At 41.1% G+C, this 20,148-nt stretch overlaps 1 protein-coding gene across 1 annotated transcript in view; it reads right to left on the bottom strand.

Annotated features, from left to right (window-relative positions):
* Positions 1 to 5,272: 5,272 nt before the first annotated feature.
* The window catches only part of adam8a (ADAM metallopeptidase domain 8a), a 29,318-nt gene continuing 14,442 nt past the window's right edge, over positions 5,273 to 20,148 (bottom strand). Inside the window, exons 12-25 of the mRNA XM_061910278.1 lie at positions 19,923 to 20,100; positions 19,737 to 19,826; positions 19,461 to 19,656; positions 15,605 to 15,686; positions 15,345 to 15,522; positions 15,191 to 15,277; positions 15,024 to 15,108; positions 9,306 to 9,414; positions 9,021 to 9,219; positions 7,618 to 7,656; positions 7,466 to 7,522; positions 6,485 to 6,535; positions 6,320 to 6,400; positions 5,273 to 6,047 (exon numbers count right to left, since the gene is read on the bottom strand). Of these exons, the coding sequence (XP_061766262.1) occupies positions 6,003 to 6,047; positions 6,320 to 6,400; positions 6,485 to 6,535; positions 7,466 to 7,522; positions 7,618 to 7,656; positions 9,021 to 9,219; positions 9,306 to 9,414; positions 15,024 to 15,108; positions 15,191 to 15,277; positions 15,345 to 15,522; positions 15,605 to 15,686; positions 19,461 to 19,656; positions 19,737 to 19,826; positions 19,923 to 20,100 (1,477 nt within the window). The 3' untranslated portion in view covers positions 5,273 to 6,002. The remainder of the gene's footprint in view (positions 6,048 to 6,319; positions 6,401 to 6,484; positions 6,536 to 7,465; positions 7,523 to 7,617; positions 7,657 to 9,020; positions 9,220 to 9,305; positions 9,415 to 15,023; positions 15,109 to 15,190; positions 15,278 to 15,344; positions 15,523 to 15,604; positions 15,687 to 19,460; positions 19,657 to 19,736; positions 19,827 to 19,922; positions 20,101 to 20,148) is intronic.

The raw sequence follows: 20,148 nt of genomic DNA, 5'->3' as shown, positions 1-20,148 counted from the left end.
TGCAATAAACAGAGCAATTGAGAGGAGACACAAACACAACACAGAACAAACCAAAAGTAGTGAAACAAAAACGAATATTATCAACAACAGTATCAATATTAGTCATAATTTCAGCATAGCAGTGATTAAAAATCCCTCATTTACATTATGTGTGTGTGTGCAATGTTTTCACAAAGATAAAATAAGTCATACTTTTGGTTCTTTTAATAGTTAAAACAAGTTTACATTATTGCAATCAGTTTATAAAAAATTGTCCTATACAATTATAAAAGCTTTTTTAAAAAAAATCTATTACTCTGCTAGCATTTCAGCAGACTGGTGTAGATCCTGCTGAAATCCTATGTATTGAATGAATACAGAACCGTTTTGAATCGTAAAAATATCGTTTTTGAATCCAGAATCGTGTTGAATCGAAAAAAATCGTTATATTATCGAATCGTGACCCCAAGAATCGATATTGAATCGAATCGCGGGACACCCAAAGATTCGCAGCCCTACTGTTTATATTAAACATGCTTCACTGATTCGAGTATTTGGCGAGCGTCGTTTTGTCCTACTAATTTAGACGGTCCTCGAACTCACCGTAGTTTGTTTACATGTATAACTTTCTCCGACTTTCTAAGACTTGTTTTATGCCACTTCTTTTTCTGTCTCATTTTGTCCACCAAACTTATAACGTTGTGCACAAAGGTGAGTTTTGTTGATGTTATTGACTTGTGTGGAGTGCTAATCAGACATATAGTCACCGCATGACTGCAAGCTAATCGATGCTAACATGCTATTTAGGCGAGCTGTATGTACATCATTATGCCTCATTTGTAGCTATATTTGAGCTCATTTAGTTTCCTTTAAGTCTTCTTGATTCAATTTATGTCTCATGACACACTATTTGTATGTAATATAGCTTTTAATTTTATGCGGCTCCAGACGGATTTGTTTTTGTATTTTTGGTCCAATATGGCTCTTTCAACATTTTGGGTTGCTGACCCCTGAACTATACGATAGACATTTGTGTCCATTCCACATTTGGGGTGACCACGTTTTCAAAATACCGTTTCTTCCACTTTGACATTGATTGATTGATTGAGTCTTTTATTAGTAGATTGCACAGTACTGTACATATTCCGCACAATTGACCACGAAATGGTAATACCTGACCGAATAAGTTTTTCAACTTGTTTAAGTCGGGGTCCACGTTAATCAAATCATGGTATAATAGACATTGTTGACATGTTGGACATGTTCAGTTTAGACTTATTTTTACCTTTGGGTTGAATTTGTGTGTGTTTGCTTTTGTAACTAGATGAAATAATTGTTGTGCACTCACATTCATCCTTTTTTTTTCTCCCACTTATTCCCTTCGGGGTCGCTGGAGCCTATCTCAGCTACAATCGGACGGAAGGCGACGTACACCCTGGACAATTCGCCACCTCATCACAGGGCCAACAGAGATAGACAACATTCACGCACTAGGGCCAATTTAGAGTTGCCATTTCAACCTATCCCCAGGTGCATGTCTTTGGAGGTGGGAGGAAGCCGGACTACCCAGAGGGAACCCACGCAGTCACGGGAAGGACATGCAAATTCCTGTTGTGTTCTTCTAAAATCAAAATGTCACCCTTTGCATAAATGGTATTACTTCCCGAATCACCGTTGAGAACTTTTAGACTTATGTCCGGACATTGAACAACATGCTCTTTTCAATCAATCAATCAATCGATGTTTACTTATATAGCCCTAAATCACTAGTGTCTCAAAGGGCTGCACAAACCACAACACAAACCACTACGCCATTTTCGGTATGTCCACATAAGGGCAAGGAAAACTCACACCCAGTGGGACGTCGGTGACAATGATGACCCAGTGGGACATCGGTGACAATAATGACTATGAGAACCTTGGAGAGGACGAAAGCTTTTGACAACGTTTAATCAATGTTGGGTTCTAATGTTGACTTGACCATTGAATTTTTAACATTTTCCAACCAATATTTTCCAACACTTTGAAACATACTTTTTGACAATGTTTAATCAATGTTGGGTTCTGACTGTTGTGTACAACAAGAGGAGGTACGGGATAGACAACAGGGACGTAGTATATTAACTACATATAAATAACAAATAACTTAAAAGAACAAAGGCAGCACGGTTGGACAGGGGTTAGTGCATGTGCCTCACAATACGAAGGTCCTGAGTAGTCCTGAGTTCAATCCCGGGCTCGGGATCTTTCTGTGTGGAGTTTGCATGTCCTCCCTGTGACTGCGTGGGTTCCTTCCGGGTACTCCGGCTTCCTCCCACTTCCAAAGACATGCACCTGGGGATAGTCTGATTGGCAACACTAAATTGGCCCTTAGTGTGTGAATGTGAGTGTGAATGTTCTCTGTCCATCTGTGTTGGCCCTGTGATGAGGTGGCAACTTGTCCAGGGTGTACAGAGCCTTCCGCCCGAATGCAGCTGAGATAGGCTCCAGCACCCCCCGTGCCCCCAAAAGGGACAAGTGGTAGAAATGGATGGTGGATAAAATAAGAAGGGAATAGAGTGTGACAAAATCCAAGAGTGTATGGTGTGTGACTATGTGTGGGAATTACTTGCTGATTGTTACCGTGAGTGTTGAGAGGCCGAAGTCCAACAGGGTCTGAGCGGGCTTGTAGATCTGTGAGCAGGCAGAAAGTTAGGGGCTACAGAGAGGTGTCGAAGATCCGTGTCCATGAGGGAGGTCGAGATCCAAGAGGCAGCCATATAAACAGAGGGAACGCAGGAAAACGAGACACATCTAAAAACGTTTGATGTACATTTAGTAACGTGAACCCCGACTTAAACAAGTTGAAAAACTTATTCGGGTGTTACCATTTAGTGGTCAATTGTACGGAATATTTACTGAACTGTGCAATCTACTAAGAAAAGTTTCAATCAATCAATCAAAAACGTGGAACGGAGGCAGACTGCAGGGAGGATGACAAGGAAGACACAAGACCAATCATCGAGACGGTGGAGAAACACAGATAGAGAATGCATAGAGCTTCATTCGTTGGCCTACTGTACGGGAACAGATGACTAAGTTCTGGCGCGGGATAACAGGTGGTGCAGGCTTATGAAGGCAGGCTTGATGATCATTTTCAGGTGTGCTGATTGCAGCGGTTGGTAGAGTGGCCGTGCCCGCAACCTGAGGGTTCCTGGTTCAATCCCCACCTTCTACCAACCTTATCACGTCCGTTGTCCTTGAGCAAGACAGTTCTTAAGCTCCTGATGGGTTGTGGTTAGGACCTTGCATGGATGCTCCATCCATTAGTGTGTGAATGGGTGAATGTGGAAATAGTGTCAAAGCGCTTTGAGTACCTTGAAGGTAGAAAAAAGCTATAAAAGTATAACCCATTTACCCATTTACCATTTGCCGGCTCTGGTGCACTCTTGGAGGCGCAATCAGCAGAGCGCACGGATGAGTGTACATTGGAATGCGCCCTGGCCGTGACACTGATGTTCATTTGACCATTTGGTCTTTTCATAACCAACAACGTGGATCCAACATTAGACATCAACATTTTCTCATTTTACATATACTACTATTTCGCAAGGTTGTTTTAAAGTCAGTTTGAAAGGAAATGTATGTATAATCAAAGTTTTATCAATGTCTTGTGCCAGCTGGGTTGGCGCTAACATGGCGTAGGCAGACGTGGGCACATTGGCCGATTGAATTCAGGAGATCTTGCTCTACCTAAAAATGTCACAGTACATGTTCATCCATCCATCCATCATCTTCCGCTTATCCGAGGTCGGGTCGCGGGGGCAACAGCCTAAGCAGGGAAGCCCAGACTTCCCTCTCCCCAGCCACTTCGTCTAGCTCTTCCCGGGGGATCCCGAGGCGTTCCCAGGCCAGCCGGGAGACATAGTCTTCCCAATGTGTCCTGGGTCTTCCCCGTGGCCTCCTACCGGTTGGACGTGCTCTAAACACCTCCCTAGGGAGGCGTTCGGGTGGCATCCTGACCAGATGCCCGAACCACCTCATCTGGCTCCTCTCGATGTGGAGGAGCAGCGGCTCTACTTTGAGTTCCTCCCGGATGGCAGAGCTTCTCACCCTATCTCTAAGGCAGAGCCCCGCCACACGGCGGAGGAAACTCATTTCGGCCGCTTGTACCCGTGATCTTATCCTTTCGGTCATGACCCAAAGCTCATGACCATAGGTGAGGATGGGAACGTAGATCGACCGGTAAATTGAGAGCTTTGCCTTCCGGCTCAGCTCCTTCTTCACCACAACGGATCGGTACAACGTCCGCATTACTGAAGACGCCAGACCGATCCGCCTGTCGATCTCACGATCCACTCTTCCCTCACTCGTGAACAAGACTCCTAGGTACTTGAACTCCTCCACTTGGGGCAGGGTCTCCTCCCCAACCCGGAGATGGCATTCCGCCCTTTTCCGGGCGAGAACCATGGACTCGGACTTGGAGGTGCTGATTCTCATTCCGGTCGCTTCACAGTACATGTTGTAATTCATAATTCTCTCGATGAACTGCAGGTTGTCAGTGTAGGCAGCATTCGTACAGACCCAGATCAACACCATTTGCATGATATTTAACTTTGCGGTCTGTTTATGGATGTTTTTGGTCACAAACATGCTCAAAGAATAGAGTTATGATTTGGTCAAAACTCTTTCGGAATACAATTTTTCTAGAGCAAACGAATACATGTACAGTACAGGCCAAAAGTTTGGACACAGCTTCTGCTCATTCAATGCATTTTCTTTATTTCCATGACTTTTTACATTGTATATTGTCACTGAAGGCATTAAAACTATGAATGAACACATGTGGAGTTATGTACTTAACAAAAAAAGGTGAAATAACTGAAAACATGTTTTATATTCTAGTTTCTTCCATATAGCCATCCATTACTCTGATTACTGCTTGGAACACTCTTGGAATTCTCTCGATGAGCTTCAAGCACAGCTGTGAAGTAAAAACCATTTCAGGTGACTACCTCTTGAAGCTCATCAAGAGAATGCCAAGAGTGTGCGAAAAAGTAATCAGAGCAAAGGGTGGCTATTTTGAAGGAACTAGAATATAAACATGTTTTCAGTTATTTCACCTTTTTTGTTAAGTACATACCTCCACATGTGTTCATTCATGGTTTTGATGCCTTCAGTAATAATATACAATGTAAATAGTCGTGAAAATAAAGAAAACACATTGAAAGAGAAGGTTTGTGTCCAAACTTTTGGCCTGTACTTTATGTCCACAGGTGTTGATGATCACCTGCAAATAAGTTCTGGGTAGACACAAGTTTACAGTGTAATTTATTTGAAAACAATTATGCACAGGTAATGGACATCTTTATAAATATAAATGATTATCAGATTTATCTCCATTGTAAAGGATAAGACATGATTATTTTAAGGGACAGTGTGATTACTGCATAGATTACACAATACAAAAATCCCTTGAGAATGTATGTTAATAAGAGAACAAACAACAGTCAAATGTATACATTCATACAGTCCCACAATAGATATGTTCTGCGCTCTTGTTCTTATAATAAAATAACTTTTAAAGTGCCCACATTGGTGCCGCATTTAAAAATCCCTAAATCATCTCTTTAGAAAGTCAGTACCAAAACAATGTGCGGCTGTGGTAAAAGTCAAAAGAGTTACAGCATCAGCAGTGCAGTCATTAAGTGTTCACATATCTCAGGATTGAGGAGAGACGTTTCCCTTCAAACACATCATCATCATCATCATCATGGCGGCGGGGCCATTTGTCTTGAATAGCACATAATAGTTGAATGTGTCAATCACAGTTTTCAGGTTTTCATTAGAAAAAGAAGCAAGGCAGACGGCGGTAATTCCTCACGGTGCAGAGGCGTATATTTCATGTTGATTCACTGATGCATCTCGACCTCACGTGAGCCCTTGACCCCACGTCTCCAGAAAGCCTTTTAAGGAAAGTCTTTGAAGGTGAGATAAGATCATCAATGTCTGAGGATCTCTGTGTTTGGAGTTATTTTCCTCGGTCATCTGGGCCTGTTGTGCAGAATGAGGGCGGCTCTTCCTGCAAGCTACACAAATAACTAGTCAGCAAACACAAGGTATAAGCTTCTTTTAGTGTCTTTTTAATTAACTTCCTCCACCTCTGTATTTGTAGTCTCTTTCTGTTCACTCATGTTATTCAGATGGCACACTAACACAAATCCGCCACTTGTTCATTAAACTGCTATATTGGGACGGTGCCCCAAAACAAGAAACACCCTCATGCATTCCTCTAATACATATAAGAATGGCAGCTGACAAAATGTGGTGGATATCGGGTGGTGTGTTCTGGCTTACATACCAGCTGAGTATGAGGCAGCGGTACCGGGACAACAGCGGGCTTTGGCTTCACTGGAGGCGTCAGAGGTTTTGGCTTTGTGACCTATGAGAAAGCGGGTAATTACATTAGGACAAACGACAAACTTAGGGGCTGTTAAAATGTCAACGTGACGAGTTGTTGACCTACTGGTTTTGACGCAAGAGGCGGTAGAGGTCTGGATGGAGGTAGTGGCCGGGTCTGGAAGAAACACATGCAGTCAGGAACAGCTTCGAATCACTTATTAGTCTATCAAGAGTTCACAATAAGGTCTACAACTGCAAATAACCACCAATCACAATGGCATTAACAGCTGTGGCTGTAGGTAACAGTTTTTTTTAACCCCACAAGATGGCTTTAGACGTATTTTAGATACACAGCACAGGCCAAAAGTTTGGACACACCTTCTCATTCAATGCGTTTTCTTTATTTGTTTTTCACTATTTTCATTCATTCATTCATTGTAGATTGTAACTCAAGGCTTCAAATCTATGAATGAACACATGTGGAGTTATGTACTTAACAAAAAAAGGTGAAATAACTGAAAACATGTTTTATATTCTAGTTTTTTTCAAAATACCCACCCTTTGCTCTGATTACTGTTTTGCACACTCTTGGCATTCTCTTGATGAGCTTTAAGAGGTAGTCACCTGAAAGGATTTTCACTTCACAGGTGGCATAGTTTTGAGGCCTTCAGTGACAATCTACAATGTGAATAGTCATGAAAATGAAGAAGACGCATTGAAATATACTGTGTGTGTATATATATATATATATATATATATATATATATGTATATATGTGTGTGTGTATATGTATAAAAAAGATGCATTGAAATGAGGTGTCTACATATATGTACAGTATGTATATATATATATATACACACAGTATATTTCAATGCGTCTATATATATATATATATATATATATATATATATTTATATATATATATATATATGTCTTGATTGGATTATCCAGAGAACAGTGCTCGATACCGTGGTAGAGCGCAATATGTAGGTGTGGGAAAAATCACAAGACTACTTCATCTCTACAGAACTGTTTCATGAGGGGTTCCCCCTATATATATATATATATATATATATATGCCCGGGTCTGACATTAGAATTATTACCTCAGAGTAGACTGGCTTGTTTGGCACAGCTGGTGGTTTCAAGAGTGGCCTTAAACCCTAAAATAAGCACATTTTGTGAGTTAAGTAGAAACATAAACATTCAGAATGATAAGGATGGCTACTTGGGGGTACAAATGACTGGAACATGCTACCTGTTGGATATTTGACGGCTGAGGTACAGTTCTGGGGGGCTGCAGGAGACAAAGACAAGATAAAGATGACTTTTTTTTTCTGATTAACATTTTGAAACGCTCTCCAATGGACTTGGATTTGAGCCTGAAAAGTAGTGAGGTCAACGTAGCGGTCCATGGGTATGTAAGAAAGACCATTTTAGGAGCCCGTGTCTAAGATTTTTAAAATGTTAAAAATATTCACGATGAGACATGTTTTCATACACAGGCCAGTACATCATAATATGAAGAGGTCTGAACATATGAGGTTTGTAACCTAAATCTATTTGTGCTTGATTTATATGAATGGCAATGATTAAGTTGTACTTTATTGACAAAGCAGATCTCTACTTAAACAGTGCAGAATAATGTTTGGTTTTAATAAACAGATGCATAAAAATACAAATATCATTACAAATATTCTTTGACTCTTTATGAGCTACTTAAATATCAGTGTCAGAGACCCCTGGCCCAAAGTGTTTACTGAATGAGGACTACACTGCTAGAGTCAAAGAAAACCCACAGTGCTAATTTGGACTAGTCTAAGATCCTAACTCAATATATAAAATTAGAGACATACACTAAAATTTGGTGGAGGAGGAATTATGATGTGGGGTTGTCTTTCAGGAGTTGGGAGTGACCCCTTAGTTACAGTTAAAGGAACATTGAATGCTCCAGGATACCAAAAAATTTTGGACAATTCCATGCTCCCAACCTTGTGGGAATAGTTTGGAGCGGACCCCCTTTCTCTTCTAACATGACTTGTGCACTGGTGCACAAAGCCAGGTCCATAAAGACATGGATGACAGAGTCTGATGTGGATTAACTTGACTGGCCTGCAAAGTCCTGACCTGAACCCGATAGAACAGCTTTGGGATGAATTAGAACGGAGACCGAGAGCCATGGCCTTCTCGACTAACATCAGCGTGCGACCTCACCAATGCGCTTTTGGAAGAATGGTCGAAAATTCCTATAAATAGACAGGCTTCGAAGAAAAGCTGAAACTGTAATAGCTGCAAAAGGTGGACCAACATCATATTGAACCCTGTGGGTTAGGAATGGGATGGCACTTCCAAGTTCATATGTGAGTCAAGGCTGGTGGCCAAACACTTTTGGCAATATAGTGTATTTCTGTCAGTTGGGCAAAAATGGTCTCTGTCAGATATAAGTTTTTAGTCCTCAAGGGCCATTTTTTTTAAAGAAAAATTTGATTAACTTGTTGATTCAATGTTTTTTTTTTTTTTTTAAGGATTTTTTACAACTGTAGTCTATAGGTTCTCTATACTATCTGTGCATTTAGCAGTTGTCAATTATATGTCCATTGTCCATTCCAGTTGATTTTTAATTACTTGAATGGAAAACATCTGCATTCTCAAACTACAAACCTCAGGAGCTGTTCTGCAGTGCTTGAACACCGCACCCGATGGTCTATCGGCAATGCACGGCAGCGGTTTGCAGATTCTGCTTGCAGATGATTCCACAAACGTTGGCTGGCTGATGGTTGTGGAGCGAAGATGAGGGCTGCCTCGTGCGTTGCCTGGGCGAAACAATGGATTTGTCTGTCCTGAGGTAGACTGGAAGGATCTGTAAAAGGAACATACACTGAAGCGTAAGAACTGTCGTATTTCATTTGTTTATTGAGATTAAAAGAGGGAACTGAATATCGAAACCTCTTTGGAGGTTGCCTCGTCCGGCTGAAGCACACAAATCCTCCAATGAGGACGACCAACAGTATGAGCAAGCCTATGACCAGAGACACAATGAGCACCAGTCCGCCTCCTGTAAATACACATGAGATAGATTATCAGTATTTATTAGTTGCTCAGGAAATGTGACAGCAAATAAGGGGAGTTCCATGAAATCACTTCATTCCAAGAACAGACCACAGTTGTCTAAACTGTTTCATGTAAGAGCAGGACAAGAAAACAGGACACAATCACGTGTAAAACACACACTCCACATAGTCATAACTCGTTTACGAACATGGACTGACTGTCACTTTGTTTGTTTGAGAGTTCAACTTCATGCAAGATTACAAGACTTCAGTCATACTGTCTTTGAACTGTAGGCTACTTTTTGTTTTCCATGTCCAATATTCATCTTGCTGTACATCATAGAACAAAGTATTGTTGTGTTCATTGATCTTTGAGATGATATATGCTTAAAAATCATGTAAACACTTTTTTGCCCCCATTTTCCATGATTCATTCAAGATTATCACTAGATTGATCAAAATGATTACGTATGACAAGGATTTCAAATTTGGTTGTAATTTGTGAATTTTAGCAATGAGTGTATGCAATAATGGATGAACTGATAAAAAAAAAAAAATATTCATTGTGCCGAATCAAATTGCCTGCCTGGATCAAAATAAAATAAAATAAAATAAAAATATAAATAACAAGAAATCCACCAGCTAGCATATGTAAATATTATTTTTTTTATTTCCCATAGCAAAGCACAATTAAAGATGTAATCTCATTTATGCTTTATTCAGATCTCCTAGACATAAAAGAGCACTAATCGAGACCAAAGTGGTTTTCTCATTCTTCTCAAATGTGTCTCCTAAGAAATAAGTCTCCCAGTGAGCGGTGTGTGAGATCTCAAAGTCGCCTAACAATTGTCTCTTTTCATGATCTCAATTCTGACAAAAATGAGAGATAAATGAGCTCGTTTCCAATACGTCTCAATTATGTCTTAGTGAGAGATATACTTGGTTTTGTCTCTCTCTGCTCACTATTTGAGTTATTATGTTCGTCTCTTTTCTATCTCAGTAAATAAGAAAATTCAGTAATGCATTTCATGTGGCACATTTTAACTATACCTCAATCATGTTTCAGTTTATATCATGCCAGAATTTGGGAAAATTATTAATCCAGAAAATATGGCTATATGGTCTATGTCAGGGGTCCCCAAACTACAGCCCAAATCTGGCCCGCAGGAAGTCCCAAGTTAAAAATAAATAAATGAATAAATAAAAGTTTTTTTTTTTTTTTATTATTTTTTTAAATCTAACCTTTCTAATCCATTTTCTTGTTACTCTTGTGGCTCCTAGCCGTTCAGGCAAACATATTGTCTAAAAATGCATTTTCCCCATCGATAACGTGACATCATTTATATATAATTGTATATATACACACATATATATAAATGTATATATATATATATACATATATGTATATATATACATAAATACATATATATATTATATATATATATATACACACTATATATATACATATATATACACATACATATTATATTTATATGTATATACATACATACATACATACATATATACATATATATATATATATGTATATATATATATATATATATATATATATATATATATATGTATATATATATATATATATATATATATATATATATATATATATTTACACCATCTATGTATTTTTTTCTTTCTTACACACACGCCATGTACAGTATTATCCTGAGATTCAAAACGTAACCCAAACGTAAATGATATGCTCAAAAGACAATTTTGAGACCTGTACACATGCAGTATGCTTCTGGACGATAACTGATGGTGCTATGGTTGGTGCTTGAGCCATCCAATGAGAAAGTTGTGGGTTCAATTCCTGGGCTCGGGGTCTTTTTGTGTGGAGTTTGCATGTTCTCCCCCTGACTGCATGAATTCTCTCCCTGATGTAGGCTGATTGGTGACACTGAATTGTCTCTCATGTGTGAGTGTGATTGGTTGTCTGTGTTGCCGTGTGATGAGGTTATGACTTCTCCTGTGTGTACCCTGATTTTAAAGCTCATATTTGTTTCAGACATCTCATTACATTCTCTTTATATGAGAGCTCCTCTGTGTATCCCACTTCTCAGTTATTGCTCAAATGGTTATCTCAACTTAACCTCCTTTGTCACAGTGATGTCTTGTGTCTTTTGAGCTTATCTCTTGCTCCGAAGGGTCCCTTAGGAGCAAGATTTAAGAAACAAATGATCAACCAATGAGAAGCTCAAATTGAACTCAAAATACAAGATTGAGCGACAGATGAGCGTAGACGTTTTTGCTATGGGTGCATATCTCACATCCGCAAATTAAATTGTGTAAAAACTTGGTTTTGTTTGAATAAGATGACTTGCATTATTCATACACGCAAATGTAATGTTTAAAAAAAGTATTAAGAAGGTAGTAAACAGTATTTAAAGTTCTAGCGATAAAAATATTTACAATTAGTGATCCCTACCAATTAACCAGCGACATACAAAGGATTACTGTAGAGCAGGGGTGCCCACACTTTTTCTGCAGGCGAGCTACTTTTCAATTGACCAACTCGAGGGGATCTACCTCATTTATATATATCATTTATATTTATTTATTTATGAAAGAGACATTTTTGTAAACAAGTTAAATGTGTTTAATGATAATACAAGCATATGTAACACATATAGATGTCTTTCTTTCACGAAGACAAGAATATAAGTTGGTGTATTACCTGATTCTGATGACTTGCATTGATTGGAATCAGACAGTAATGATGATAACGCCCACATTTTCAAATGGAGGAGAAAAAAAGTTGTCCTTTCTGTACAATACCACATGAAAGTGGTTGGTTTTTGGCATCTAATTCATCCAGCTTCCATACACTTTACAGGAAAAACATTGGCAGCAAATTCCGTAGCTTGCTTGATTGACATTCACGGCACCCGAGGGTCTTGTGAGATGACGCTGGCTGCTGCCAGTTCATTATTATGAAAAAATGACAGAGAGGAAGGCGAGAAACACTTTTTATTTCAACAGACTTTCGCGCCGTCCCTTCCGTCAAAACTCTAAAGGCCGACTGCACATTTCCTATCTTCACAATAAAAGCCCTGCTTCATGCTGCCTGCGCCAACAAAAAAAAGTGATGTGCACGCCAGCTTTCTGAGGGATCGCTTGTGCACGCCAGTTTTCCGAGACTCTGTATTTAGTTAGCACAGGCAGCATGAAGCAGGGCTTTTATTGTGAAGATAGGAAATGTGCAGTCGGCCTTTAGAGTTTTGACGGAAGGTACGGCGCGAGAGTCTGTTGAAATAAAAAGTGTTTCTCGCCTTCCTCTCGGTCATATTTTAATAATAATGATCTTGCAGCAGCCAGCGTCATCTCACAAGACCCTCCGGTACCGTGAATGTCATTTAAGTGATGTCTTGGTGAAGATTGATGATCACTAATTTTTAGGTCTATTTTTTTTAAAAGCCTGGCTGGAGATCGACTGACACACCCCCCGCGGTCGACTGGTAGCTCGCGATCGACGTAATGGGCACCCCTGCTGTAGAGGGTTTGCAATTACTTGCAGTGGCACTGTTGAGACAACGAGTTTGTTGTCAAAAGAAGTACAACAGAACATAGGACAAGTGTGTCCAAAGTGCGGCGCGGGAGCCATTTACTGCCCGCAGGTAGTTTCTTATTGGCCCGATGGACATTCTAAAAATATTATTCCAAAGATTTTGAATAACATAAAATGTGGAATAATAATAATAATAAATAGCTTACCACCACCAGGTGTGAATGAATGATGGGTTCTCACTTATCTGTGAAGCGCTTTGAGTGTCTCGAAAAGCGCTATATAAATCTAATCCATTATTAAAAGAACGGTGTTGTTATTTTAGACCATTCTTGGAACTGCTTGTATCATGTTGTTACGATTTATTTCACTTTAGTACTGACTTTTAAAATGATTATTAAATATCTATACTTGCTAAAGATGATCTTAGAATTTATTTTAATATTGACTACTTAAAACTATGTGGAAAGATTAGTGTGGAAAAGTATTGTGCATGTAATTAACTCCATGACCTGTTGACCTATGCAGAAGTGTGGTTGAACAGAATGTACAAAACAGTCAAGTGAGTGTCGTCTTATTTTGTTCAACAAGAACATAAGGTGTAAGGGGACAGAACATTGTTGCACGTGTGTACCGATAAATAATAGCAAAGGGACTGTTTATACCAAATATTGTTTACCATCAAGGACTAATACTATCAAACTAAGACTTGGATTTGGGTTGTTTCCTCGACGCAGAGGGAATTTGGAACGAGCCAGGCGTCAATGTGAGTACATATTGTTTTATTTAACACTCAAAAGGAACAAACAAAAAGCGTGCCCGAGGGCGGACGTACAAAAACTGGGCTGTGAAACAGAAGACTAGCACAGAGGCTATAACTATAAACACGAAAAGAAAGCACTTGCACAAAGGCATGAATAACAAAACTTACTTGGAAAAGGACAAGGGGCCTGGATCAATGGCATGGAAGACATAGAAAGTGCTCGAGGGCATGAAGGAGGTGATGTTGCCAGGACGAAGTAAAAAAAAACAGAATGGCTTAAATAGCAGCTATGATGATTAGTGAAAACAGGTGTGAGGCTGAGGACAGGGACGTGACTGGGAGACCAGGTGGCACTAATGGGTTGGCATGGAGACGAAAAAGAACCAGGAAGTGCAAAGACAGAACTAAATGTCCCAAAAACTAAACATAACATAACCAAACATGGCACAAAACAAAACGAAATCTACAGGCGTGACAAATACGCTCATAGAAGGCAGACGAAAATAATAAACGGTGTGGAAGGTACATACGAGCCCTTATGTGACTTCCCTCCTTTTTAGCATAAAAAGCTATGGGTTTAGAATGAACACATGGTGGCGTCTACATGATCCAACAAAGTGTGGTGACGTTTGTGCCTAAAGAGCCCTGTGATTATGTCGTTTTGCTGATGCAAATAAATGTAACTGATTGAACATGGAAATAAGTATCTGACAAGCGTTATTCTCCGGTGGGACGTAGTCGAAGTCAGTGGGAGTCCCTCATCAAACACTGTATATTGTACAGTATGTTTGGAAAATCTTAATGTAGGATGTTAAGCACTGAACTGAACCCTGGTTAGCTTGGAAAAAAGACTTTTGAATATTTTCAATATAGTGAAAGCTAATTTCTCCCATAGTTAAACACGGGAATTGTTGCTAATCCATCCATCCATCCATTTTCTACCGCTTATTCCCTTTCGGGGTCGCGGGGGGTGCTGGCGCCTATCTCAGCTACAATCGGGCGGAAGGCAGGGTACACCCTGGACAAGTCGCCACCTCATCGCAGGGCCAACACAGATAGACAGACAACATTCACACACTAGGGCCAATTTAGTGTTGCCAATCAACCTATCCCCAGGTGCATGTCTTTGGAAGTGGGAGGAAGCCGGAGTACCCGGAGGGAACCCACGCATTCACGGGGAGAACATGCAAACTCCACACAGAAAGATCCCGAGCCTGGATTTGAACCCAGGACTGCAGGAACTTCGTATTGTGAGGCAGACGCACTAACCCCTCTCCCCCCGTGTTGCTAATCATATAAATAGAAATGTGTAAAAATGTGGACAGTACCTTCATGCAAGTCCGACTCCAGCACATCACAGAAAGGTGGGGCCCAGCCGGGATCACAGTGGCACTTGCTCTCATGGTTGCAGACCTGTGAGAGATACGCGCAGTTAGTTTTAGTGTTGTTTCTGCAAAATGCTTCACATCTTTGTAGTGTTTAAATGATTTCTCACCCCGCGGTTGTTGCATTTGGCTGAGCAGTCATTGGTCCCATATGTTCTGATGCTACTGATGTCCTGACACCTTTGATTGTAGCATACCTGAGACACACATCACGTTTGGATGAGTCTAATGTCATCTATATGTCAAAATAATCATTTTGTTTACCATGTTGTTGCCACACTTAGTTCCAGTGGGCACCATGCCAAAATCTGCAGGGTAGTTGTCTTTGGGATTCATTGTTGCCTCATTGCATTGCTCATTTCCTACTTTGTAGAAAGATTTCCTTGATGTGACTGGGAACTCCCAGCCTCCGGTACAGAAAAGTGTCCTGCATGATTGATCTCTGCAACCGAACAACACAAATTTATAAAACACAAAAACTAAGACTTCGACATGTGCAAGCATACTATAATGTAAATACATACTTTCCCAAACATCTTTGGCTAAAAAAGGTTTTTCTGCAGCCTCCATGTTGGAAGAAACAAGCATCTGCCGCCACTTCAGCATCTAGAGAAAGGAAATATGTGACCAAGACGTCCTGATATTACAGAAACAAAGATACAGTGGTACCTCAACTAAAATGTCCCTCAACTTAAGAGTGTTTTGAGATAAGAGCTATCTCTCGGCTAATTGTTACGCTTTAAGTTACAAACAAAAATCTGAGGTACAAGCATCCCCACTATTAGTTGGCATAGCAAATGTCACAGTGAACCCTGTGCTCAAAACATTTGGTCTTACTCCCTAGCTTTAACTTAACGCTAGAGCTTGACATAACTTGGCTTTTACAAACATGGGAAGGAAGAAAGTGAGGAAGTGTAAAAAAAAAACAGTGCTGAGAAGAAGTAGTGTATGATATTCATTGAATTTAAAATTAAATCAATAAAAACATGAAAGATGGTGTCGCGGGCTTCACGGTGGAAGAGGGGTTAGTGCGTCTGCCTCACAATACGAAGGTCCTGCAGTCCTGGGTTCAAATCCAGGCTCGGGATCTTTCTGTGTGGAGTTTGCATGTTCTCCCCGTGAATGCGTGGGTTCCCTCCGGGTACTCCGGCTTCCTCCCACTTCCAAAGACATGCACCTGGGGATAGGTTGATTGGCAACACTAAATTGGCCCTAGTGTGTGAATGTGAGTGTGAATGTTGTCTGTCCATCTGTGTTGGCCCTGCGATGAGGTGGCGACTTGTCTAGGGTGTACCTCGCCTTCCGCCCGATTGTAGCCGAGATAGGCGCCAGCGCCCCCCGCGACCCCAAAAGGGAATAAGCGGTAGAAAATGGATGGATGGAAGATGGTGTCGCCAACTTGGAGAAGCAATTTGAGCGTATCACTGCAAGTCTGTACAAGAGCAGAATACGTCCAACGGAAGCCCATCCATCTATCAACTTTCTACCGTTTGTTCCTCTTGGGGTCACATGGGTGCTGGAGCCTATACCAGCTGCACTGGGGCAGAAGGCAGCGTACACCCTGGACAAGTCGCCACCTCATCACAGGGCCAACACAGATAGACAGACAACATTCACACTCACGTTCACACACTCGGGCCAATTTAGGGTTGACAATCAACCTATCCCCAGGTGGATGTCTTTGAAGGTGGGAAAAAGCCGGACTACCCGGAGGGAACCCACGCAGTCATGGGGAGAACTTCCCCTAACGCAAGCTAAAGACAATAAAATTATATCTAAACAGCAGACATTTTTTCTTCAAGAAAAATATGGAAAAGCTGCTGACGGTGTGTTTGACAGAGAAGTCCACTCTCCAAGGTAAATTATGAACATTATTATTACATTACTTCAAAAAACTGTAGTTGTTAGCAATATATTCCAACCTTTTTGAGACCAAGAGCTACTTCTTGGGTACTAATTAATGCGAAGGGCTACCAGTTTGATACACACTTAAATAAATTGCCAGAAATAGCCGATATGCTCAATTTACCTTTAACTCTATGTTACTTTTAATAATTATTGATATTTATCTTTATGGAAACACTGATCATCTTAATGATTTCACACAATAAATATATATTTTTAATGACATGTTTTAAATAGGTTAAAATCCAATTTGCACTTTGTTAGAATATATAACAAATTGGACCAAGCTATATTTCTAACAAAGACAAATCATTATTTCTTCTAGATTTTCCAGAACAAAAATTTTAAAAGAAATTCAAAAGACTTTTAAATAATATTTAAATTTGATTGTACAGATTTTCTAGATTTGACAGAATAATTTTTGGAATTTTAATCATAATAAGTTTGAAGAAATATTTCACAAATATTCTTTGTCGAAAAAACAGAAGCTAAAATGAAGAATTAAATTAAAATGTATTCATAATTCTCTACAATAAAAATAATTAATTTACTTGAACATTGATTTAAATTGTCAGGAAAGAAGAGGAAGGAATTTAAAAGGTAAATGTGTGGCGCAGTGGGAGAGTGGCCGTGCGCAACCTGAGGGGCCCTGGTTCAAATCCCACCTAGTACCAACCTCGTCACGTCCGTTGTGTCCTGAGCAAGACACTTCACCCTTGCTCCTGATGGGTGCTGGTTGGCGCCTTGCATGGCAGCTCCCTCCATCAGTGTGCGAATGTGTGTGTGAATGGGTAAATGTGGAAGTAGTGTCAAAGCGCTTTGAGTACCTTGAAGGTAGAAAAGCGCTATACAAGTACAACCCATTTATCATTTATTTAAAAATTCTAAAAATCATCTTAAGGTTGTATTTTTTCTATAAAATTGTCTTTCTGAAAGTTATAAGAAGCAAAGTAAAATAATAAATGAATTCATTTAAACAAGTGAAGACCATGTCTTTAAAATATTTTGGGCGATTTTCAAATTCTATTTGAGTTTTGTCTCTCTTAGAATCAAAAATGTCAAGCAAAGTGAAACCAGCTTGCTAGTAAATAAATAAAATTAAAAAAAAAATAGAGGCAGCTCACTGGTAAGTGCTGCTATTTGAGCTATTTTTAGAACAGGCCAGCGGGCTACTCACCTGGTCCTTACGGGCTACCTGGTGCCCGCGGGCACCTCATTGGTGACCCCTGTTCTATATTATATTGTTTTCATACAATATTTCTTATCAAAAAGTTACTTCTCTCTTTTTAAAGCTATGTTAAAATTTTACTGTTCTGGGGTCAGGGTTGGTCCGCATTGCTGGCAGTAAGTCGGACACGTTTCCAGTGAAGGTTGGACTCCGCCAAGGCTGTCCTTTGTCACCGATTCTGTTCATAACTTTTATGGACAGAATTTCTAGGCGCAGTCAAGGCATTGAGGGGTTCCGGTTTGGTGGCCACGGGATTAGGTCTCTGCTTTTTGCAGATGATGTAGTCCTGATGGCTTCATCTGGCCGGGATCTTCAGCTCTCACTGGATCGGTTCGCAGCCGAGTGTGAAGCGACTGGAATGAGAATCAGCACCTCCAAGTCCGAGTCCATGGTTCTCGCCCGGAAAAGGGTGGAGTGCCATCTCCGGGTTGGGGAGGAGACCCTGCCCCAAGTGGAAGAGTTCAAGTACCTAGGAGTCTTGTTCACGAGTGGGGGAAGAGTGGATCGTGAGATCGACAGGCGGATCGGTGCGGCGTCTTCAGTAATGCGGACGTTGTATCGATCCGTTGTGGTGAAGAAGGAGCTGAGCCGGAAGGCAAAGCTCTCAATTTACCGGTCGATCTACGTTCCCATCCTCACCTATGGTCATGAGCTTTGGGTCATGACCGAAAGGATAAGATCACGGGTACAAGCGGCCGAAATGAGTTTCCTCCGCCGGGTGGCGGGTCTCTCCCTTAGAGATAGGGTGAGAAGCTCTGCCATCCGGGAGGAGCTCAACGTAAAGCCGCTGCTCCTCCACATCGAGAGGAGCCAGATGAGGTGGTTCGGGCATCTGGTCAGGATGCCACCCAAACGCCTCCCTAGGGATGTGTTTAGGGCACGTCCAGCTAGTAGGAGGCCACGGGGAAGACCCAGGACACGTTGGAAAGACTATGTCTCCCGGCTGGCCTGGGAACGCCTCGGGATCCCCCGGGAAGAGCTAGACGAAGTGGCTGGAGATAGGGAAGTCTGGGCTTCCCTGCTTAGGCTGCTGCCCCCGCGACCCGACCTCGGATAAGCGGAAGATGATGGATGGATGGATGGATGGATGGGGTCAGGGTTGGGGGCAGAGGGTAGTGATTTCAATTCACTTCAATAGAAGACCTTTATTTAAAATACAAGTGTTTTGAGCTAAGCTCTCCGTCATAGAAGATATTAAGCTCATAAGTTGAGGTACTACTGTATTATAATTTCAATTTGTCTCCTACCTGGTCCCCATAGCCTCTTGCAGTGTTGCTGTCGCGACGGACACTTTCCATTATAGCAGTATCCTTTCCCACCGTTGCACGACAGGCCGTTCTGGACGTAGGCGTCGAGAGGACAGGAGGCGGACAGTCCAGTGCAGTATTCTGCCAAGTCACAGTTTCCTGTCTTTGGCCGGCAGACGCTGCCTGACGCTTTCAGCTGCAAATGGTGATGGACCAGAAATGAGCCTGAACATTGTCAAGAGACACGGTCGCTCAGTAAGAGTGAACATTACGCACTAGACAGTTGTGGCAGCATTCGCCCTCAGCACACTGGGCTCTGGTGTTAAGTTTGCAGTTTGTAGCATTACAGCAGGGATTCTTGCATTCCTTAGGGACAGGACATGTACACAACGTTACAATCTAGGCTTCCTTGATGGACTCCTTTATCCATGTGAATGTTTATGTAAGCACTGCATACAGTACCTCTACAGTCCCACAGTCACACTCCTCCCCAGGCTCCAGGAAGGCATTGCCACACACCGGCCCCCCATAAATTCGACTAGTAGGAGGGGTATCAAGCAGGCAAGCTGGGTTGACCTCCTCCAGGAATCTGCTGAGCTGCTGCTGGCTGCAGCTGCTAAACAACTCTGGATACACAACACTAGGGGGGCGTTCAAGGAGGTTAAGTTTGACATTACTGCAATTTATT

The sequence above is a fragment of the Nerophis ophidion genome, linkage group LG09 (assembly GCF_033978795.1).
Source record: "Nerophis ophidion isolate RoL-2023_Sa linkage group LG09, RoL_Noph_v1.0, whole genome shotgun sequence".
Lineage (NCBI taxonomy): Eukaryota > Metazoa > Chordata > Actinopteri > Syngnathiformes > Syngnathidae > Nerophis > Nerophis ophidion.
This window is presented reverse-complemented; position numbering and strand designations above follow the sequence as displayed.